The 19,231-nt window shown below is 34.7% G+C and overlaps 2 protein-coding genes and 1 long non-coding RNA gene across 3 annotated transcripts; 2 read left to right on the top strand and 1 right to left on the bottom strand.

Moving 5' to 3' along the window:
* The first annotated feature begins 2,322 nt into the window (after positions 1 to 2,322).
* LOC105771543 (F-box protein At3g07870) lies at positions 2,323 to 3,695 on the top strand. Its single transcript, XM_012592989.2, has one exon. The coding sequence runs from the start codon at positions 2,410 to 2,412 to the stop codon at positions 3,559 to 3,561; it is 1,152 nt and encodes a 383-aa protein (XP_012448443.1). The 5' UTR covers positions 2,323 to 2,409; the 3' UTR covers positions 3,562 to 3,695.
* Positions 3,696 to 5,290: 1,595 nt separating this feature from the next.
* LOC128041851 (uncharacterized) lies at positions 5,291 to 8,041 on the top strand. Its single transcript, XR_008196770.1, has 2 exons — positions 5,291 to 5,779; positions 7,484 to 8,041. It is a non-coding gene; the product is annotated as an uncharacterized LOC128041851 (long non-coding RNA).
* Positions 8,042 to 8,445: 404 nt separating this feature from the next.
* LOC105774373 (pentatricopeptide repeat-containing protein At5g66520) lies at positions 8,446 to 10,333 on the bottom strand. The gene has a single exon (XM_012596862.2). It carries the CDS (start codon positions 10,214 to 10,216, stop codon positions 8,939 to 8,941), a length of 1,278 nt encoding a protein of 425 aa, XP_012452316.1. The 5' UTR covers positions 10,217 to 10,333; the 3' UTR covers positions 8,446 to 8,938.
* Between the last annotated feature and the right edge of the window lie 8,898 nt (positions 10,334 to 19,231).

Genomic DNA, 19,231 nt, shown 5'->3' with positions numbered 1-19,231 from the left:
ATATATTTGATAAAGGTTTACATAAAAATTAAATTAAACTTTAAATCAAATGGTAAAGATTAATGCTATGGTGTTTTCAAGTTTAGTTATGTGTGGATTTTATATAAAATATTTTAAAACAATAAACTAAACTCGTAATAATATAATTTTATATAAATAATTATTTTAGAAGTTTTTCAATTGAGTTGTTTATGACATCAATTTAATAAAATGTTTAAATAATAATATAGATATTTGAGAGATATGTTTTATGCAGAATACTCATTGTGCAATTATTACGAGACAGAATGGTTTTAGGACTTGACATTGGCAAGATTCAATAGAACAATTGTTGAGATAATGCTATTTTAATGTTTAAAATAGTGTTGATTATTTATTTTAATTAGATTTATTATTATTTTTAGTGACCAATCAAAATCCTTCAACAAAATTTTGGATAGGCTTTCAGATAAGATGATAATTAGGATACAGATAAAATTATGTTTTAAATAAGAATGATGATGTGAACACAAATGATTAGTGTTTACAATATAACTTAAATAAGATTTTTTTAGTATAATTATGCGTAACATCCATTGTTTAAACATTCAAGTAAGAAACAAAAAAGCTTGTTATTGAGGCTAAGGATGGATTAAAATACTCATAGGAAGGTGAGTCTAGTGGTGATGTGAACAAAAAAAAGAATGGAGAAGAACCCATCGAGAAAAGGGTGTTAGCAATGTTATTAGAAATATGAAGGTGATAGCAGGAGCAAATCAACGATGAAGTTGTACAAAGATTGGAGAAGTTTGGTGGGGATACCTCGATGTTATTATGAAACTTTTAACACTTAAAAAAGAGAATATCAAAATGGAAGGAGTCTTGGACATTAAAGTTAAGAAGATAGTAATTTTAAATCCAGTTTGACGATGATGGAAAGCTTAAGCTGGTTGTGATTGAAGGAAATGGTTCACGACCATTGAACCTTGGACAATGCAAAATAGAGTTACACGGCTTACCTATTCTCGTGTGGTCTTACTATACATTTAAGAAGACTGCTCGGCTATGGGGTGATTTCATCTTGATTGGGGGAGAGCCTTTAAAGATGCAGGGCCGTTAGCTTTGGATCTATGCTGCTAATGGTGAATATCAGTTGCAGAGAGTTGAGGTGTGAAAACTAGAACAGGTAATCTGGTGAGGCTAGTGAAGTGGGCACACCTTTTGTAACACAAACACGCAAACATGGAATATTAGAATAACAAAAAAAATATATTAACAATGTTTGGACGTAACCCCTACGTCTATGGGACATTAACTAGAGAAAAATTTTACTACTAAATCTCATAGAACAGCATTTGAAACCTCATTGCATCTTGTGCACCAACATGGTGAAATGGAGGGAGTTGTATGTTTCAAAAAATGAATCAAGCAAGAACATTCAGTTGTATGAAGCAAGTAGTGAATCAAACTCTGTAGAGAATTGCAACACGAGTATCAAGTGACGAGCCCAAGGAATGAGGGAACTCAAGGAGATGATGCATAATGATAATGGAGTCGTGTTTGAATTGGGTAGCTTGGAAATGAGACGATGGAGTGGAACTAGAGGAGCTTATGGGCCGGGTCTAAATATGGTGCATACTTTAAACTTGTCCAAGCTCGACTCGGTTTGAAATTTGAGTTTAAAATTTTATTCAAATTCATCCATATTTGTAAAATACTAATTTAAGTTCATTTTAATTCCGTCCATATTATTTTTATTTTAAAAAAATATATTTATATTATATTATATTATATTAATATTTATTTATTGAAATTTTTTATATAGTCATCTTAACATTATTTTAATGTTTAAATTAGAGTAGTATTATATATTTAGTATATGTTTATTTTTTTAATGTATTCTAAATTATATAATATATAAAAATAACATAATATTAAGTATTATAAACTTAAAAACGGGCCTTTGGGCCTAATTTTTTTTGTCTAATCTCATTTTTCGAGCCTAATATTTTTTACCAAATCCTCCCAAATTTTAAACTAGCGTTTGAGCTTGGGTGGATAACCTAACTCATGAACAGGTTTAAGTGGAACTAACAAATTTTGAATGATTAAATTATGATAAATTTAAAATTTAATTATTATATTTTTAAATTTTGAAATTTAAGTTTAATTGTTAAGTATATTATATTTCCTTTTATTAAATTTGCTTATTTGACAATTTAAAATAAAAAAAGATAATTTATTTGGTAGTCGATTGAATTTAATAAAAAGTAATTCATTTGGGAGTTTTCTTGAGTTGCTGCCCGTGTTTAGTGGAACAGGCTAGCTTGAAACTGTCCAATTTTAATATGTATATAATATTTAAAAAAAAAAAACCTGTTTACGCCGGCAATATCTTGATAGAAACCTCTACTTTTTTAGCAAACAAAGATGGTGAAAAGGGAGAAGATTGCACCAAGTTTTCAAGTTCCGGACGATATCGAAATAGATATCTTATCAAGACTGTCAGTGAAGAGTTTACTTCGATTCAAATGCGTTAAGAAATCATGGCGTAATTTCATTGAAGATCCTGTTTTCATCGCCATGCATCTCGATTATTACGGTAAAAGTAGTGTTGGTTTTCTGCTTTATGGATCTCGTCCTTATAAGTACATTAAGCAATATCTTAATTGCAGCAGCATCGATGTTTCGATGTCGATCAAAATTTTATTTGGGGAATCACCCGGATACATGATTGGTTCTATCAATGGATTAGTTTGTTTAAGTAATAATTTATATTTCTTCTTGAAGGAAGATAAAAGGTTGAGTATTTATATCTGCAATCCTTCTACTAGAGAAATTTTGGAGCTTCCGGAATGTCATCATGCTTATAATGATTTTGTTCTTAGTATTGGCTTTGGGTTTTGTCCTAAATTTAATGATTATAAAGTGGTAGTAGTAAAGCTTCTGGACTCTGTAGTAAATGTTAGAGACCCCAATTGTTGTCTATTTTCATTAGGGGTTGAAGTTTATAGCTGGAATAGGAATTCATGGAGAAGTACAAAAATAGTAAATCCAAGGTCCGTTTTGACAACTTCGTTCCAAGGTAAAGGGTATTTCAATGGAGCCTTTCACTGGGGAGGACGAAATCTAAAGTCATCTAAGAGGATGATCATGTCATTTCAATTTGATGAGGAGGTATTTCGAGAGCTTAATTTGCCAAATCATCCTGATTTTCAAGAGGAGAATTACTTTCTGAATGCACTGATTATAGAATATCAAAATTTCTTTTCCTTGATCATCAAACAAAAAGTAAATATGCATGTTTATGATTTATGGGTGATGAAGGAATATGGTGTATCAGATTCTTGGATTAAGCAGTTGACGATCGAAGTACCGGTCCTGGAAGATCGACTAATGTTTCGACCGGTGATGAGCTTTGAGAACAATGGTGAGCTTCTTGTCCTTAGTGATTGGTATGGGAGAATTGTTTGGTATAATACTAAAACCAAGCAAATTGAGAGGTCAAAGGAAGTATTAAGAGGACGATCCATTCGTTACAAGGAAAGCTTGGTTTCATTGTCTAGAAAAAAAGTAGTATGATTCTTTTTAGTGCTTATTATTTCCGATGCTTTTCGATTTATGATATGTATTTGCATTTGAGTATGACTAGAATGTCTTTAGTAAAAACTAAACTATTCTTATCTTTGGAATTGAATGTTCTTTATGTTGACAAAGACTCGTTTCCGAGTCCACTTGAGTCCGAGTAACATAGCTTAGGCTTCTCATGTTTGCAGCAGTTTTCCACGATCCTTGGAGTTGCGTTCGGAGCTTGGTGTTTCTAATGTTATAATATGAGCATCTTTTAGGTATACAATGCTCCAAGTAGTCTCTGCCTGTACCCATTACACAGCCTTTACAAAAGCTTATCAATGGCCTCAATGGAATTGATATGCAAGCTATCAAGGGAATCGACTAACATACTGCAGTTCAATTACGTTCCGGTCATCATCTACTTTGATATGCTCTAAAAGGATATTGAGAGAGATAAGATGCAATAAAATGATTAATCGACTGTAAATTACTCTGATAACATTACGAACTCCGAACAGGAAATGGTTGGCTCTGCCCAGTTAAGCAAGGCAGAATATGCTCTAAACGAGAGCTGTTGAACTTAATGTTTTTGCTCAACTCACTGCCAATCGGCTCTTCACTAATGGAACAGGACATCACGGCTTTTACCATATAAACATTATAACACATTGATCAAACTGATATAATGATGGCTTCCAAGGCGAAGAAGAAGCTTCAAAATATATGGATCGGAGATCGCCTTTACCGGAAGAATGAACTTGGGAGCAAGCAACTCATTGTATGAACAGATGTAAACTACATGAGAATATGGCAAGCAAAATACCACCACTCATTGTAAGAAGAAATGTTTAGCTACAATATGTGCAATGTTCCATTTACTACACGACTATGGGGATAAATTAACATACAGATGACGAATCTTGCTGGCTGGACCGGCGATGAAAGCAAGAAATCGGAGATGCCGACATTAACTTAATCAAAGACTTAAATTGTAAATTAAAAGATTCAGTAACTAGCAAATCCTAAGGAATCTACAAGAGAATCTTGGGTGAAACAGCTTAACATTCAAGTTCCAATTCTACAAGACCTGTCTAAAGGACAAGAATACCCGTTCAGCCCGACTTAGATGAAGTGTGGACAAAGTTTTTCTAAAATCGGATGAGTCCGACCCGACTTGAAATAACATATTAAAAATAATAATTTAAATTAAGGGTAAATTATATTAATTGTCCTTAAATTTTGTTTAAAATTATATTTCAATCACTTAACTTTTAAAAATTATATAATAGTCACTAACATTATCAAATCGTGTTGTACTTTAATTCAAAGGGTTACTAATTTAGTCCTTGAGCTATAGTTAAAAATTGTTAAGAAAATTTTAAAACTTTTAAAGACTTTTATTTTTTACAATCATTGTTAAGAAAATTTTAAAACATCAAAATGATATTTTAACTATAGCTTAAGGACCAAGTTAACTATTAATCCTTTGAAATAAGTGCAATGTTACTTTTAATAGAAGTTAATGGCCGAGTGACAAAAATGTAACAATTTGGTAACGTTAGTGACGATCATGTAACTTTTGAAAGCTATGTGATTGAAATGTAATTTAAACAAAGTTTAGGGACAGTTAGTGTAATTTACCCTTAAACTAAATAAAAAATATAAAAATATATTATTATTTTTTAATAGTAATATGGACAATTCAAGCTTGCTTGAGCCTCTAAATGAATCCCTCAGATGACATCCTTTATAACCCAAAAATAAAAAATTCTGTCACTAGAATCAGCATGTTGATCAAAGAGGTTCAACAACCAAAGCATCGAGTAAAGAAGAAAATATTACTTGAATAGAAGTTACAGAACACAAAGGAAGCCGAAAGAAGGCCTTCATACATAGCCTGCAGGCAATGAAATGCTTCCAACGGTCTGTTTGATAGGGGGAAAATATTTTCCGGAAAACGTTTTCTAGATTTTACGGTGTTTGTTTTGTTGGAAAATGAATTTCTAAGGAAAACATTTTCCAAAATACGGGTAAAATCATTTCATTCTTTCCGAAAAATGTCTTACCGATTTCTATGTGGTAAGACATTTTCCATAGCTCCTCTCTTCACTCTCTTCACCCTAATGATTACAGCCTCATCATCTCTGCCTCGTCTTCTCTGCTAGTTCACCTCTTCTCTTTGCTTGCCTCGTTAGCGTGCTGGTTCAACTCTGCTGGTTCATCTAAGGTAAAATTGCAAGCTCTAGGTTAGGGGTTTCTTCTGCTCGAGTTTGGTTTGTAGGGGATCTGTTGGTTTCTGCAAGTTTTTGAAGCTGGATGTGTTAGGGGTTTCTGTATATTTTAGTTCATTGATAAAATATATTTTTTTCTGCAAGTTTTTGTAGTAGATGTGTTGGTTTCTGCAAATTTTTGATCTTTTTATTTTTTTTTAAATTTCTTGTCCATAGTTTTGTGAATCAGTTTCTGGGTTAGTTCCTTTATGTTCTTGGTTTCTTGCTCATTTATTTGGTGGTTGGGAATAGTAACTGAAAGATTTTGGCCCTTGGTTATGTTGAATGTCACCTCTGTCGCGGTAATAGTAACTTGCTCTCACTGATCTGTGCCGACAGTCTTCTCTGATTACCACTTACTGTATCGTTGGTCGCAGCTTAGATTTTAATCCATGCTTTTGATGTTCTAACAGCATCAAATGTAGTCAAAACAGAAAGAATTTTCGGACCCTGTGTTTATTACTTATCTAGTTAGAAGTTAAATTTGTTAGTATTTGATGCTAGAGAAAAGGGGTGATGAATGTTCATTTGATATCTAGCATGTTTGATTACAAAGGAAGGTCCTTAAGTAACATTGATGCCTCTGTTTCATCAGAATGGGCTCTTTGGCTTGTGTTTGAAGGGTGAAAACATTTATGATTTAACTATCTTAATTTCTGGGTTTGCAGCTTCCTTTGATACTGGCAGGTTATGTTTCAATCCTTCTTGTTCAGTTCAACATATATTGAAATTCTAGATTTAGCTTAATGGATACCTAGAGCTCTGTGCGAAGAATTAATGGCAAAAGGGCTATTGTTTCAACTGGTTATTTCTGGCTTTCGTTGAATATTTTTGTCGAGTAAAAATGATATGGCAATTTGATTCCTATAGGAATTAAAGTCCTCTAGTTTACTTAATTTGGCTGTTGAATGCTTGTTAATGAAAAGACAATTAAATTGTAGCTGCTTCCTATGTTTCAATTTCTGCAGTTTCTTTACTATGCTCAGCTTGTATATGATTTATTTGCTGAAGATGTGTTTCTAAGAACTAAGGCCTAGAAATAGTTTCAAAAGTTGCTTTTATGCTTTGCTTTTATGACTTTCTTTAGAAGAGTGACCTTCTGAAATCTGTATATGCTTAATTTTTAATATAGGATTTTACTTGCTAAAGGTTCCCATGGAATTATTAGACTTTGAATTTTTAATAAGGATTTTACTGCATCATTTGCAAATATATAAAACCATTATTTTGTTTATATTTGAAAATCCATTATTTTGTTTTTTCGAGAACTATGTCAGTCACTCGATTATTTTATAAGCAAATACTAGATAGTATTTTTATTTATTTATTCATGGCCAAACATAAACAAAATCTGATTTTGATATTGAAAATTATAACTTATAATGTGATTCCTTAAATTTTTTAGAACATTAATATTCGATTATTGTTTTTCTTCCAATAACCTTAGATAAATTTTTTTATTTTTATCTCGATGATTAAAAATTTACTAATAGTTTTTGCCAAGATCTTTGCATTCATTAATAAAAATTATTAATGCAATTATAATTAGCTTGATATGTATGTGTGCACTTTAGTCATGGTAACTTTTAATATGTGATCTTATGAAAATCTTGCATCCTTTTTGTAGTGATCAAATATTTGTGTGGCATTATTTTGTGTAGATGGATCGTAATCAACATCAAAATGTAATTGTCGGAGTCGCGGCTTCAGTTTTAGCTTTTGGGGCTGTTTGGATTAAAATATTAAAAACTACGAAGGAAATTGCTTCTCACCCTCGTGTGAATCGAGATTATGAAAGAGAAAATTATATTAATTTGGTACATCCAAACGTAAAAGAAAAAAATGTTCAAGAAAGTGTCGTTGATGAACAAATTAAATTTGTGGGTGAACAACTTGGCAGAATTGCTAATGCTTTGAAACAATTTATTGCGGATAAGACACCACAGCTTTACGAAGAAGTGATGTCGATGGAGGAAGAAGGATTTGATGATGACTTCTTGTGTTCTGTGTTTGATTATCTAGTGAGTCATGAATCTGAGGCTAAAGCATTTTTAGTTAAAAGTAAGAAGCATAAAAAAATTTGGCTTCAAAAATTTTCCCAAGGTTGAAGATATTGATACTTTTATGTGGTGTAATATTAGTTATGCACTTGGACAATGTTGTTGTTATTATATGGTGTACTACTAATTATGCATTTTGATAATATTTAATTTCTAGTATTAATTGTGGTTTGGAAGCTAATTTATAATTATTCAATCCTTGTTTTTTTTAACACAATTACAAATAATTTATTTGACTTTAATTATTTTCAATTTATGGCGTTAATATTGTAATTTAATAATTGAGTATTATTATATATTTAATTTGATTTGTTTATTTATAAATAAATCATTGTAATATATGTAAAAACAATTTAAAAATATAAAAATTATTAATATGTATATAAATTTATTAATATATGTAATAATAAATTTTTCAGAAAATATTTCTGCCAAATAACATAAAATATTTTACAACATAAAATATTTTACAGATTCATTTAAATACTGAAAATATTTTCAGTAAATCATTTTTAGAAATCATTTTTCGGAAAATATTTTACTGGCAAATAAATAGACCTTAATAGCAAAAAGAATTTACTTTAAAAAAGTTATTGGAATGAAATGATAAGGACTTACATGTTTGATCTCCCTCTTTATTTTTAGTCAAATCAATGAATCTAGTGAAACTAACAGTCCAAGTATATTGTGAGGTTTCTGAAAAACTCCCAAATTCAATCGCAATAATTGTTAAGCAAACGCAGCTTCAAAATCTTGCCTTCGATTCCCTTTGTCAACTTGAAATGATCCCATGATTCTGGCTTAGTAATGAGATGACAAAAGCACATAAACTGATGGATAGTTCCTGCAAGCCTTAGATTGCAATGAGCTGCACAAGCACTGAACAAGGTCTACCAGATGCTCAAATATTCATGTCCAATGCATACCCTGGACGTGCATATTGTGAAACTCCAAAAACCCTCCAAATATGTGAAAAACTTTAATACATATCCTACCCAATACTTCTGAGTCTGAGTGACATAGATCTTGAGAAGAAACAAAATTGCTTTCAAGAATTCAACTTCGAATAAAACTAGAGCCCCTAGTCTTCCTCACATATTGATTAACCATTAGTTTCCTTACTCTTTCCGCATCATCCCATTTCTCATTCAAAACATATAAATCAGATACAAGAGAATAAACCCCCCCATCACTCTCTGGCTTTACCGTTTCCATCACTTGCTTGATCACTCTGTCAGCCATCTGAAATTGCTTATGATCCTTACAAGCTGACAAAAAAGAACTCCATATAACAACATTGGGTTCAACTTTCATTGTACCGATAACCTGATAAGCTTCTTCTAGCAACCCTGCCTTACCATACAAGTCAACCATGCACCCATAATGGTGAATCCTTGTCTGCAAACCATATTGTTCGATCATATCGAAATACTTGCGGCCTTCCTTGACCAAACCTTTACGAGCACATGCATTGAGAATGCCTGTAAAAGTCATCTCATTAGGCTTCACTCCCGCCTCTTGCATTGCTTCAAAGAAAGACAGTGCCTCGTCACTGTAGCCATGTTGTGCAGATCCACTAATCAATGCCGTCCAAGTCATTACATTTCTTTGTTGCATTGCATTGAAAACTATACAAGCATACTTCAATAATCCGCATTTTGCATACATATCTACCAAAACAGTGCCGATTTCGACAGTCAAGTTCCACCCATTTTTAGCTATAAACGCATGGACCGATCTTCCCGCCAATAATCCAAGAGAACCCATGTGAGCGCAGCCAGATAGAACCGCTCCCACAGTCACTTCATCAGGTTTCAACCTCTCATTTGCTACCATTTCTCTAAAACAAGATAACCCACAATTCCATTTCCAGTTATTCATGAAAGCCGCAATCATGGCAGACCAAGAAGCAACATCCCTCAAAGTCATTGCCTTAAAAAAGGCATACGCTTTGTTTACATCCCCAGACCGTGAATAACCAGTTATCATGGTGTTCCAGGTAACAATGTTTCTCTCAGGAATTTCATCGAACAGTTTGCATGCATAGTCAAAACAAGAAACCACGTACGCATTCAACAAAGAAGTAGCCACATAGACATGGGAAACGAACCCTAACTTCAAGATATGACAATGGAGGTGGGCAACGAGACTCGGATTTCGCAAAGGAGTACATGACTTGAGGGTGAAGAGAATTGAGAAACTATTAAAAGGAACCGATTGGCGGTGCATTTGAGAGTAAAGAACCAAGGCTTGGTGAGGAGAAGAAGCATTTTTTATGGCTAAAGTCCAATTGTTGAAAACTTTTATAAGTTTTTGTGGGTTTGGTTTGCGCATTGCTTTAGTTTCTTCTCATTTCCATCGATTCAAAGATCAAGTTTCATAATCACACAGGTAAATGTTTGAAAAATACATGGTAATAACGAAGATGCAAGTTGCCAAATAGCCGAAAGCCCAGGTACTAAAGTAGCAAATCAGCCTACTATTTTATGTAATATTATAATCGAGTAATTTACGAAGAGGTATAGGAATTGTTGGGTTTAATTCTGAATCCCATCCCTCTATTTTATGAAATTTGAAAAATTAATCTTTTATTTTAATTTGTCAAAATTTAGTCCACATACTTCATGGGAATGTTATGAACTGTTTCCTTCACTTTGTTGCATGGCTGGTTGTTAATTTTCATTCTGTTTTCTTGTAATAATAAAATGCTACATTTCGGGGGAGTCTTGGATCGTTTAATGAAATGATGCGTTTAGCTTTGATTGTTAGCACAAAACTCTTCGTTTCAGTTAACTGTTGTCAGGCTGTGAATAGCTATTTCTTCTCTCTTTTATCACGAGTGAAGGAAGCCTGAGTCAATTATGAAATTGAATGAATCATTTACTCTTTTCTTCCTCATTCTCTCTTCTTAATTTCTCTTTTAGATATTTGTTTCGTTACAGGGTATCAGAGCTCCAATACAGTCCATGGCTACTGATGGAGTCACTACCAGACTGCAGAAAGAGATAGGTCAACTTTAGCAAGAGTTGTCCCAACTCGGAGTTGATATTGATGCTAAAATGGATTCTCGATTCAAGGATTTCCAGGAAGGATTTAAGGGGGACATGCAGACTGAGCTGTATTCCTTGCTTGAGCAGTTTATAGGTCAGCCTCAACACCTTGGAGTAGGAAGCTCCAGTCAGGGTAAAGGGAAGAAAATGTTAAGAGAATCACCTCCTGGATTTCCTCTCCAAGAGTCCTTAGTTATGTCCCCAAATTATGACCTAGGACTTGCAGATTTGTTTCCTAGACTCCTTACTGTCGAGGGCCGGATCAAGAAGATTAAGTGGGAGTGTCCTCATTTCAATGGCGATGATTTTCGTGGTAGGTGGTCAAAATTAAATCAATTCTTTAAAGTAGAGTTAACACCCTTGTTAGGAAGGAAGAACTCTCCTAGTTTCTTCGATGATAATAAATTCTGGTAGAGAAGATGAATTAAAAATCTTTTCTCCACTACCACGTTATCCAATTTATAGATAACCCATGTCCAAATCTCAATAAGAATTATCTCTAATCATTAATCATTCTCGTGCGCTTCTACTAATTAATCATATTCTACGAGGCTCTACAAGTGTCCTAATTACTGACATGTTGCCTCCACTAGGATGCCAGGTGATGTAAACGTATCCTACAACCAATCGTACTTACTTAGGTAACATCACTAAAACATAGGTGACAATCATATTAGCAATAAGGTCTGGATAATAAGGTCCCCGCCCTAACTATAATCTCGCTATTACTCGGACTGGTTCTCCGCAATATTGAAGAAGTTCTTCGTAGCACTTTACCACGAAGTTACCCACATTATACAATCTATGTCTCGCAACTTAGGCGGTCTTCCCCGTCGTAGTCTCTCAAACTGATCTGGTTTGCCAAACCAGGGTGTGACACTCAACTACAAATAGAAGCATTCCACCTCAGTTGTAATCTTTCAAAGTAATGGAAACACTTTGTGAACATTTACCCAAACACTTGGTGTGCTTAGATTTCTTTTAGCTTTTCTGTTTGTTTGTTGCTTCTTTGCTTTGAAAGTTTGCTTTTACTTTATTTTCATTCCTTAGAGAATTTCTTTGAGAATTCTCATCTTTTTGAGAGATTGTCTGACTTAGGCAATTTGAAGCAGAAGAATTACCTAAGATCATGCGGTTCCTGTATGAATTACAATAAATTTATCAATTAGTGACGAAGCTATATGAATTACGATCACAAACAATAATCATCCTTATTGCTAGAAAATTAGAGATTTCACATAAACTTGTGATTGAATTGAAATTCAATCTTAGGAAGTTTGCAAAAATCATTTCTGAGCTTATTTTTGTTGATGGTTTTAGGGAGCTAAAACAATGAAGCAAGTAGCTTAATGAAATAAGGGGTGGGCAGATGTGCCCTTCTTATTTGGGTTAGGGGCTAATGATGTGTTTAGCAAATCACTTTATTTTGTTTACTTTGCAGAGTCCTGTGTTGTTGTTTGGCAGGTGCAAGATCTTGTGTTTTGGTCTTTGTTTTGTACTATTAATTGGTACCTGAATTGTTAATTGAGATTAATACAATTTTCATGACGTTTCAAAAAATGATAATCAATATCTTATATATCAAGTTCAAACATCAAGCTATCAAGACATATGCAACAATCAGAGAATTAAATGTAGCTAAACATTACGCTTAGTCTTATTAAAATTACCAAGCCTGCTAGATTTATGATCTCAAACAAAAACTATCTTACTGGGACGAATACCTGACTTATCAAGAACATCCATGAGATGTCTTTGAACTTTTGTTTGAATTCTTTGTGAAAAAATGAATTGTGTGCTCTTGGTGAAGCTAATACATGATTATGTTCTGCATGGAATCGAGAAATAATTTATTTCCCTCCTTTCTTGGATATTAAAACCATTGCTTTATAACATTCTATTGTTTCATCTGAAGTTGCATGGACTCTCTCTTCTATCTTGAAGTGTTTTTTTGCCTTCACACTTTCTTTCGAACAAATAAATTCTCCAGTAATCATTTGATTATGGGGATTCTTATGTGTGCCAAAACCTTTGACTCTCGCATAATATAATAATATTTTCATGCATCATTTGGTGGCTCAAATTCCATACCAATATATGGTTCTGGCTAGCTTTAATAGTTGGTTGTTGGATTGCAAGCTATATTGTATCAACTCCAAAGACATGATGATCTTCAACTTCTTGTAATCTCCATCAAATGATCTTGTACAGTTGTGTTCTTCATTTTAATCCTTGGAAAAGCATAAATAATTACTTGAATTGAGAGTGATTAAACATAAGTAGGAAAAATTGTAACCATGTTCACAATTATAACATCAAAAATGCTTTTAAGACTATCTAGTGTCACGATGCTAGACCTTTCGTCTCGCAATTCGTGCGGCCTTAGGCGATCCCTTCATCCCAAACTCGCCTAAGTCAGCCTTTACGCCCAAAAGTGAGGATTCTTTTAAGAACTTCTCCAAGGCACCAATTTGTATAGCAGAAGCGATTGTGCCAAAAGAAACTACAAGTGAACAACAGAAAGCCAAAGAAAGAATGCACACAAAGTGTTTGGGTAAATGCTCAAATAATTCTATTACTTTTAAGAATTCAGCTTACAATGGATGAGTACAAATGAGGGGGAGGCTCTCTATTTATAGTTGAGCTCCCCCAAAACCGACGGTCAAGATACATTTACATCGACGGACGAGATTCACCATATCCCTTGATTTTAGGGATTTACAAGATTTGCCATATCAAATCTAATCTAATCTTTACAAGATATGATTCTCTCTATCTTCTAAGATTAGTTACTAAAATTAGCCTAAGTTGCAATGTCTTCATCATCGGGCCAACCAGGCTTCAATCTGACAGGCTTCTCCAACAGCTCTCTGAATCGGGCCAGTTTTCGTGGGCTAAATATTTCCCATCTAATCAATAGACCTCCATAGGGCACTTCTTGTGCCATGGTCACGGGCTTCGTACTTCCGCCCATGACATTTTCCCCCACCCATTCTCGTAACGCCCTCGTTGCGACTTCTGGATGACACTGACTTGATTCACCTTAAAACTTTCTCAATGCCTCGGCTTCTTCCCGACTTGTCTTGCGATCGGTTGTCCCTCCCTTCAGAACCTATGCCTCGGCTTCTGTCGCCTCTTATCTTGAACCGTTGCACTCGTTGGTACATTCTGTTGGCAAGAAGTCTCTGCTTTAACTTGCCCCAATTTTGACTTGTTCCATTGGAATCCCTTCGATTCTCATACCTCGGCTTCGTACCGCCCACAGTTCCTTGGCCTCCTTGCTTATGAACTTTGAAAGGGCCCCTACAACCTTGCCAAACCAACAAGTCAAAATTCAAAGCACTATCAGAGTGTTTACAATGTACTTTACTCGTAGCATTTACTCGTCTTGACTGTTTTTACATCACTCTTTTTCCCTCGAAGCTCGATGTACAACCCACCTTTTTCAAAGGTGTCGGCTCCACAGTCGAATTCGTTGGCTTCATATTGGTCCCTTGCGCCACTAACACTTTCGAAGGGGATTTCGTAGCATTCCATTCTGACGAATTAATGTTTCTCCCATACGAAACATCTTTGACTAGTTGGATTGACGATAACACCTTGGTCCCAACCTTCATATCCCGATGCACCGGCACAACCGTTTTTGTTGACGGACCAGTGACAATATAGATTTGATCGGCCCATGGTTACAGAGTTGCCTGAATCCTATCAAAGAAGTTTAATCCAAGCACATAATCGTAATCATCCAATTGGATTACCTCGAAATCTTCCTTGCTCTTCCATTCGCCGATTTGTAGTTCCACCTCACGAACTACTCCCATAGTTGGGGCTTTCTCGGAAGTTGCTATCTTGATCTTCTTATTCTATTTCCTAATCAATAGACCAAGCTTCTTCGTAGCCGTTTTCGACATGAACAAGTCCGATGCTCCCGTATCAATAAGAGCACTCCGCTTCTGACCCGCAATGTTGATGTCAACAAACATCAACCCTTTTCCTCCATTCCTCTTCCCAGGAATGAACATCATCGAATTGACTCTCGATGTCTTTCTCTCGGTAGGCTTCGCCTCTTCCTTCGGCTCATCTTTCTTTTTGATTGTCGAAATTATCATTTTATTTGGACATTTTCGCTCCATGTGCGGTCCTTGACAAAGGAAGCATTTTATCTTCTTCCTCTTGTCCCTTGGGTTGTCGAATCCCCGATTCGTATCTCGTGGTTTCCCATTGCCACTTGTGCTATCGATACTGTTGCCATCATCGCTATGTCCCTCTTTATCTTCTTCATGGTTTCTCTCACCATTGCCCTTTCCATTGGTCTTAGACGCCTCGAGCTTGTCTCTCATTGGACCAAGCTCAACAAATAACTCTACTTCTACCATGGCTACAGTAAGTTTAGTGATTCCTTGCCTTCGCAACTCATGCTTTGCCCACTGTTTTAACTCATTCTCAAGCCAATAGAACGCTTCTTTCTCACTCAAGTCAGAGATTTGAAGCATCAACTCGCTAAATGCCCGAACATACTCCCGAACAGTGCCTTGTTGCGTGAGACAATGCAACTTAGCTCGAGCCTCCTTCTCGACATATTGTGGGTAAAACTGCTTCTTCACCTCTCTTTGGAACTCCTCTCAAGTCTCAATTACGTTCTCACCACGTTTCTCATCCGTGGACCTACAACGCCACCACAAGAGAGCTACATCAATAAAATAGATTGAAGCAGTGTTTACCTTAATGGCATCATCCTCGATGCCCATCGCTCGAAAGTATTACTCTATTTCCCACAAGAAGTTGTCCACATCCTTTACGGATCGTGCACCCTTAAACTTATCCGGTTTGGGAACATCCATTGCTTGTTGCTTCAGCCTTGAAGACAACATCCTATTAATCAAAGCGGCTTTGTAAATTGTGAGCTCCCCTTTGAGCTCCTCTATTTCTTTCTTCATGGCTAACACCATATCCTCGAGATCCTCATCCCTCTCTGACAGTTTTTTCGTAGTGAACTCGAGTAATTCCTTCATCTTTTCTCCATTGGCATCGAGAGAATCCAACATAAAATCTCTGAGTTACTCTTCCATTGAGTCCAACCCATCCGTGCGTCCCTCGACCAATTCAAGCATCTCTTTCATGTTCCCTACAGATTCCTCGAGATTAACCACTCGATTTTCTAAAGCTGTCAGCATGTCCCTCGAGCGACTTCCTTTTCTAACCCTCCCACAGGTCTCCATTGGCTCACTCTGACCAATAACTTCTTTCGACATCCCAACAGTGCCTTCGAACCAAACTCGAATATCACTTGGTTCAAAACTTGGCTCAGATACCACTTGTCATGGGGTTAGACCTTTCGTCTCGCAATTCGTGCGGCCTTAGGCGATCCGTTCGTCCCAAACTTGCCTAAGTTAGCCTTTACGCCCAAAAGTGAGGATTCTTTTAAGAACTCCTCCAATGCACCAATTTGTATAGTGGAAGCTTGTGCCAAAAGAAGCTACAAGTGAACAACAGAAAGCCAAAGAAAGAATGCACACAAAGTGTTTGAATAAATGCTCAAAGAATTCTATTACTCTTAAGAATTTAGCATACAATGGATGAGTACAAATGAGGGGGAGGCTCTCTATTTGTAGTTGAGCTCCCCCAAAATCGACGGTTAAGATACATTTACATCGACGGACGAGATTCACTATATCTCTTGATTTTAGGAATTTACAAGATTTGCCATATAAAATCTAATCTAATCTTTACAAGATATGATTCTCTCTATCTTCTAGGATTAGTTACTAAAATTAGCCTAAGTTGCCATGTCTTCATCATTGGGCCAACCAGGCTTCAATCTGACAGACTTCTCCAACAGCTCTCTGAATCGGGTCAGTTCTCGTGCGCTAAATGTTCCCTATCTAATCGATAGACCTCCATGGGGCGCTTCTTGTGCCATGGTCACGGGCTTTGCACTTCGGCCCGTGACACTAGCTTGTCAGTCAAGGAATCAAATAAATTAGAGAGCAGCAATCAAAACGTCTAAAGTAATTTTGTTGAAAGATGCATAAATATGTATTAAATCCATCATAGGATCAAACAGAATGGAAATTTGGTACGAGAGTTGAGCATTCAACAAGAAATCAAATATACGTGAAAAATAAGAAAACATTAAATAAATGAAAGAGTAAATTACCTATAATACCGAGTTGCAAGGCGAGTTTCTACCCCAAGATCCAATTTGAGGTTTAATAGCACTTTAAAAGGTAGATCTTAAGAATGGCAGATTGTAATTTATGTTCAACTTAGGCTATTCTTTTTCTTTTTAAAAAGAAAAGATGATGAAGAAGAAGAAGGTGGTTGTGGGTTCTTTGAAGCAATGCCTTCACCTTTGAAGTCGCTTCCCAAAATCTCCACCAGCCACCTAAATTGCCTCCACCAACTTCCAAATTGATATCTGGTAAAACACTGATTCGATTCTCCATTGTTACTTTTTTTGCATTTAAATCTGAGAAACACAAATAACAAATAAAAAATAAAAAATCATTAGTAATATATTCATTAATGTTTTAAAAAGTTTTCATGCTTGTTTTTATGATATTAGTGTCCGATTTCAGTTCACATAAAATATGGAATGAGTCTATGATTAAATTAAAATAAATCGAGTCAAGATTTAATTCTTAAAAATTTCTTGCTTGAGTTTAAAAGTGCACTTCATTGACCTCATTTAATAAAATACGTCTTTTAGTTTATATATGTAAAAATTTTCAAGGAAAAAATAAAGCCTAAAAATCTCAAGAAAAAAATAGGAGGAAAGTGAAACTTTTACCTTTGAAGAATATCCAATTTAGGTCACCAAATAAGATGAACAAAATTTCTTATGCAAAGAGAACCTCATTACTTTTGTTTTGATGATTTACTTGGAAAATGACCTTAATTTATAGGCATCTTATCGTTTTATTTATCAATTATTTCCATACATGTCAATAATTATTATAGAAAAATTGGGTAGGTAGATTTTTTTTTAAAATCATTGAACTTGGAAAGGCGTTACAAATGGTTTTTAAAGGAATTACATAAATGTTATATATCTTGGCAATGCGTTACATTTTATTTACCATATATAATTTGGTAGGTAGGATTTTTATTGAAATCAAAAGCGTTACAATTAAACAAATGTTATTTCATTGGAGATGTGTTACATTTTATTTTTATGTTTTAATATCAAAATAAGAACACAAACAACTTTTACATGGAGAGATAGGGTTTATCGATACTACAATGAAGGATGGTTTGATATTATATGTATCACACTGAACATTTTTAAATAATAAATTCTACATTGATAAATTTAATAAACTTAAGGTGCCATATATGAGATTAAGCCATTCAATTTTTTTTAACTTGAGTAAATTGTAATAAATGTTGCAGATAATGTGTTGCTACATACAATTGTTGCTTGTTGAAACTCAAAATTGTTTATGGAAGTGCTAATGTCACGGGTTACGGATTGAAGCTCATGATGAATGTAGACAGAATGTCCCATGGAGGCCAACTAATTAAATGTGACTCATTTGACCTACTTGAACTGGCTGAATTCATAGAACATATAGAGAAGTCCATCTACTTGAAGCTTTAATGGTCCAGTGAAACACTCTAGTAAAACTAGAGTTATCATGGTAAATATATTTTCATCCCAAGGGATAAGATTGTATAGTGTTTAAATCCCTTAAGACTCTCATTTTGTAAATAGATTTTGATCTCAACCGTCGGCGTAATTTAAACTGTATTGTTGGATTTGGGGGAACTAAAATACAAATAGAGGTCTCCCCTCTCATTTGTAATCATTCAGTTGTAACTCTTCAAAGTAATAGAAACACTTTGAGAGAACTTACTCAAACACTTGGTGTGCTTAACTTTCTTGTGGCTTTTTTGTTTGTTCATTGCTTATTCGATTTTGAGAGTTTTAGAGATTTTCCTTGAGAATTCTCATTTTCTAGAGATAGGCTGGCTTAGGCAGATCTGAAGCAAATAAATTGCCTAAAAACGCGTGATTTACGAGTCTACATGTCACATCCTAAAAACTAGGTTAGTAGAAATTAGGTTGGTGAGCCAAGAGTGGCCACGTTTTATTTTTTGGATAAACATTGTGAAATTTGTCAAATAATTTGATCTAGTTTAGCGGTTAGGTGTTTTGTTTGTGTGTGAGAGACCTTGTGTTCAAATCCCTTTCCTTGAGTTATTCTTATGTTGGACTTGTCACAAGTAGGTTATATTTTATTCTTGTTAGTTTGTAGACAAGAATGAACCTTCTAGTTTTGTAGTAAGGATTCATCTT

This window comes from Gossypium raimondii, chromosome 6 (assembly GCF_025698545.1).
Source record: "Gossypium raimondii isolate GPD5lz chromosome 6, ASM2569854v1, whole genome shotgun sequence".
Classification (NCBI taxonomy): Eukaryota; Viridiplantae; Streptophyta; class Magnoliopsida; order Malvales; family Malvaceae; genus Gossypium; species Gossypium raimondii.
Note: the sequence above shows the minus strand (reverse complement) of the source record. Positions and strands in the feature narration are given on the sequence as shown.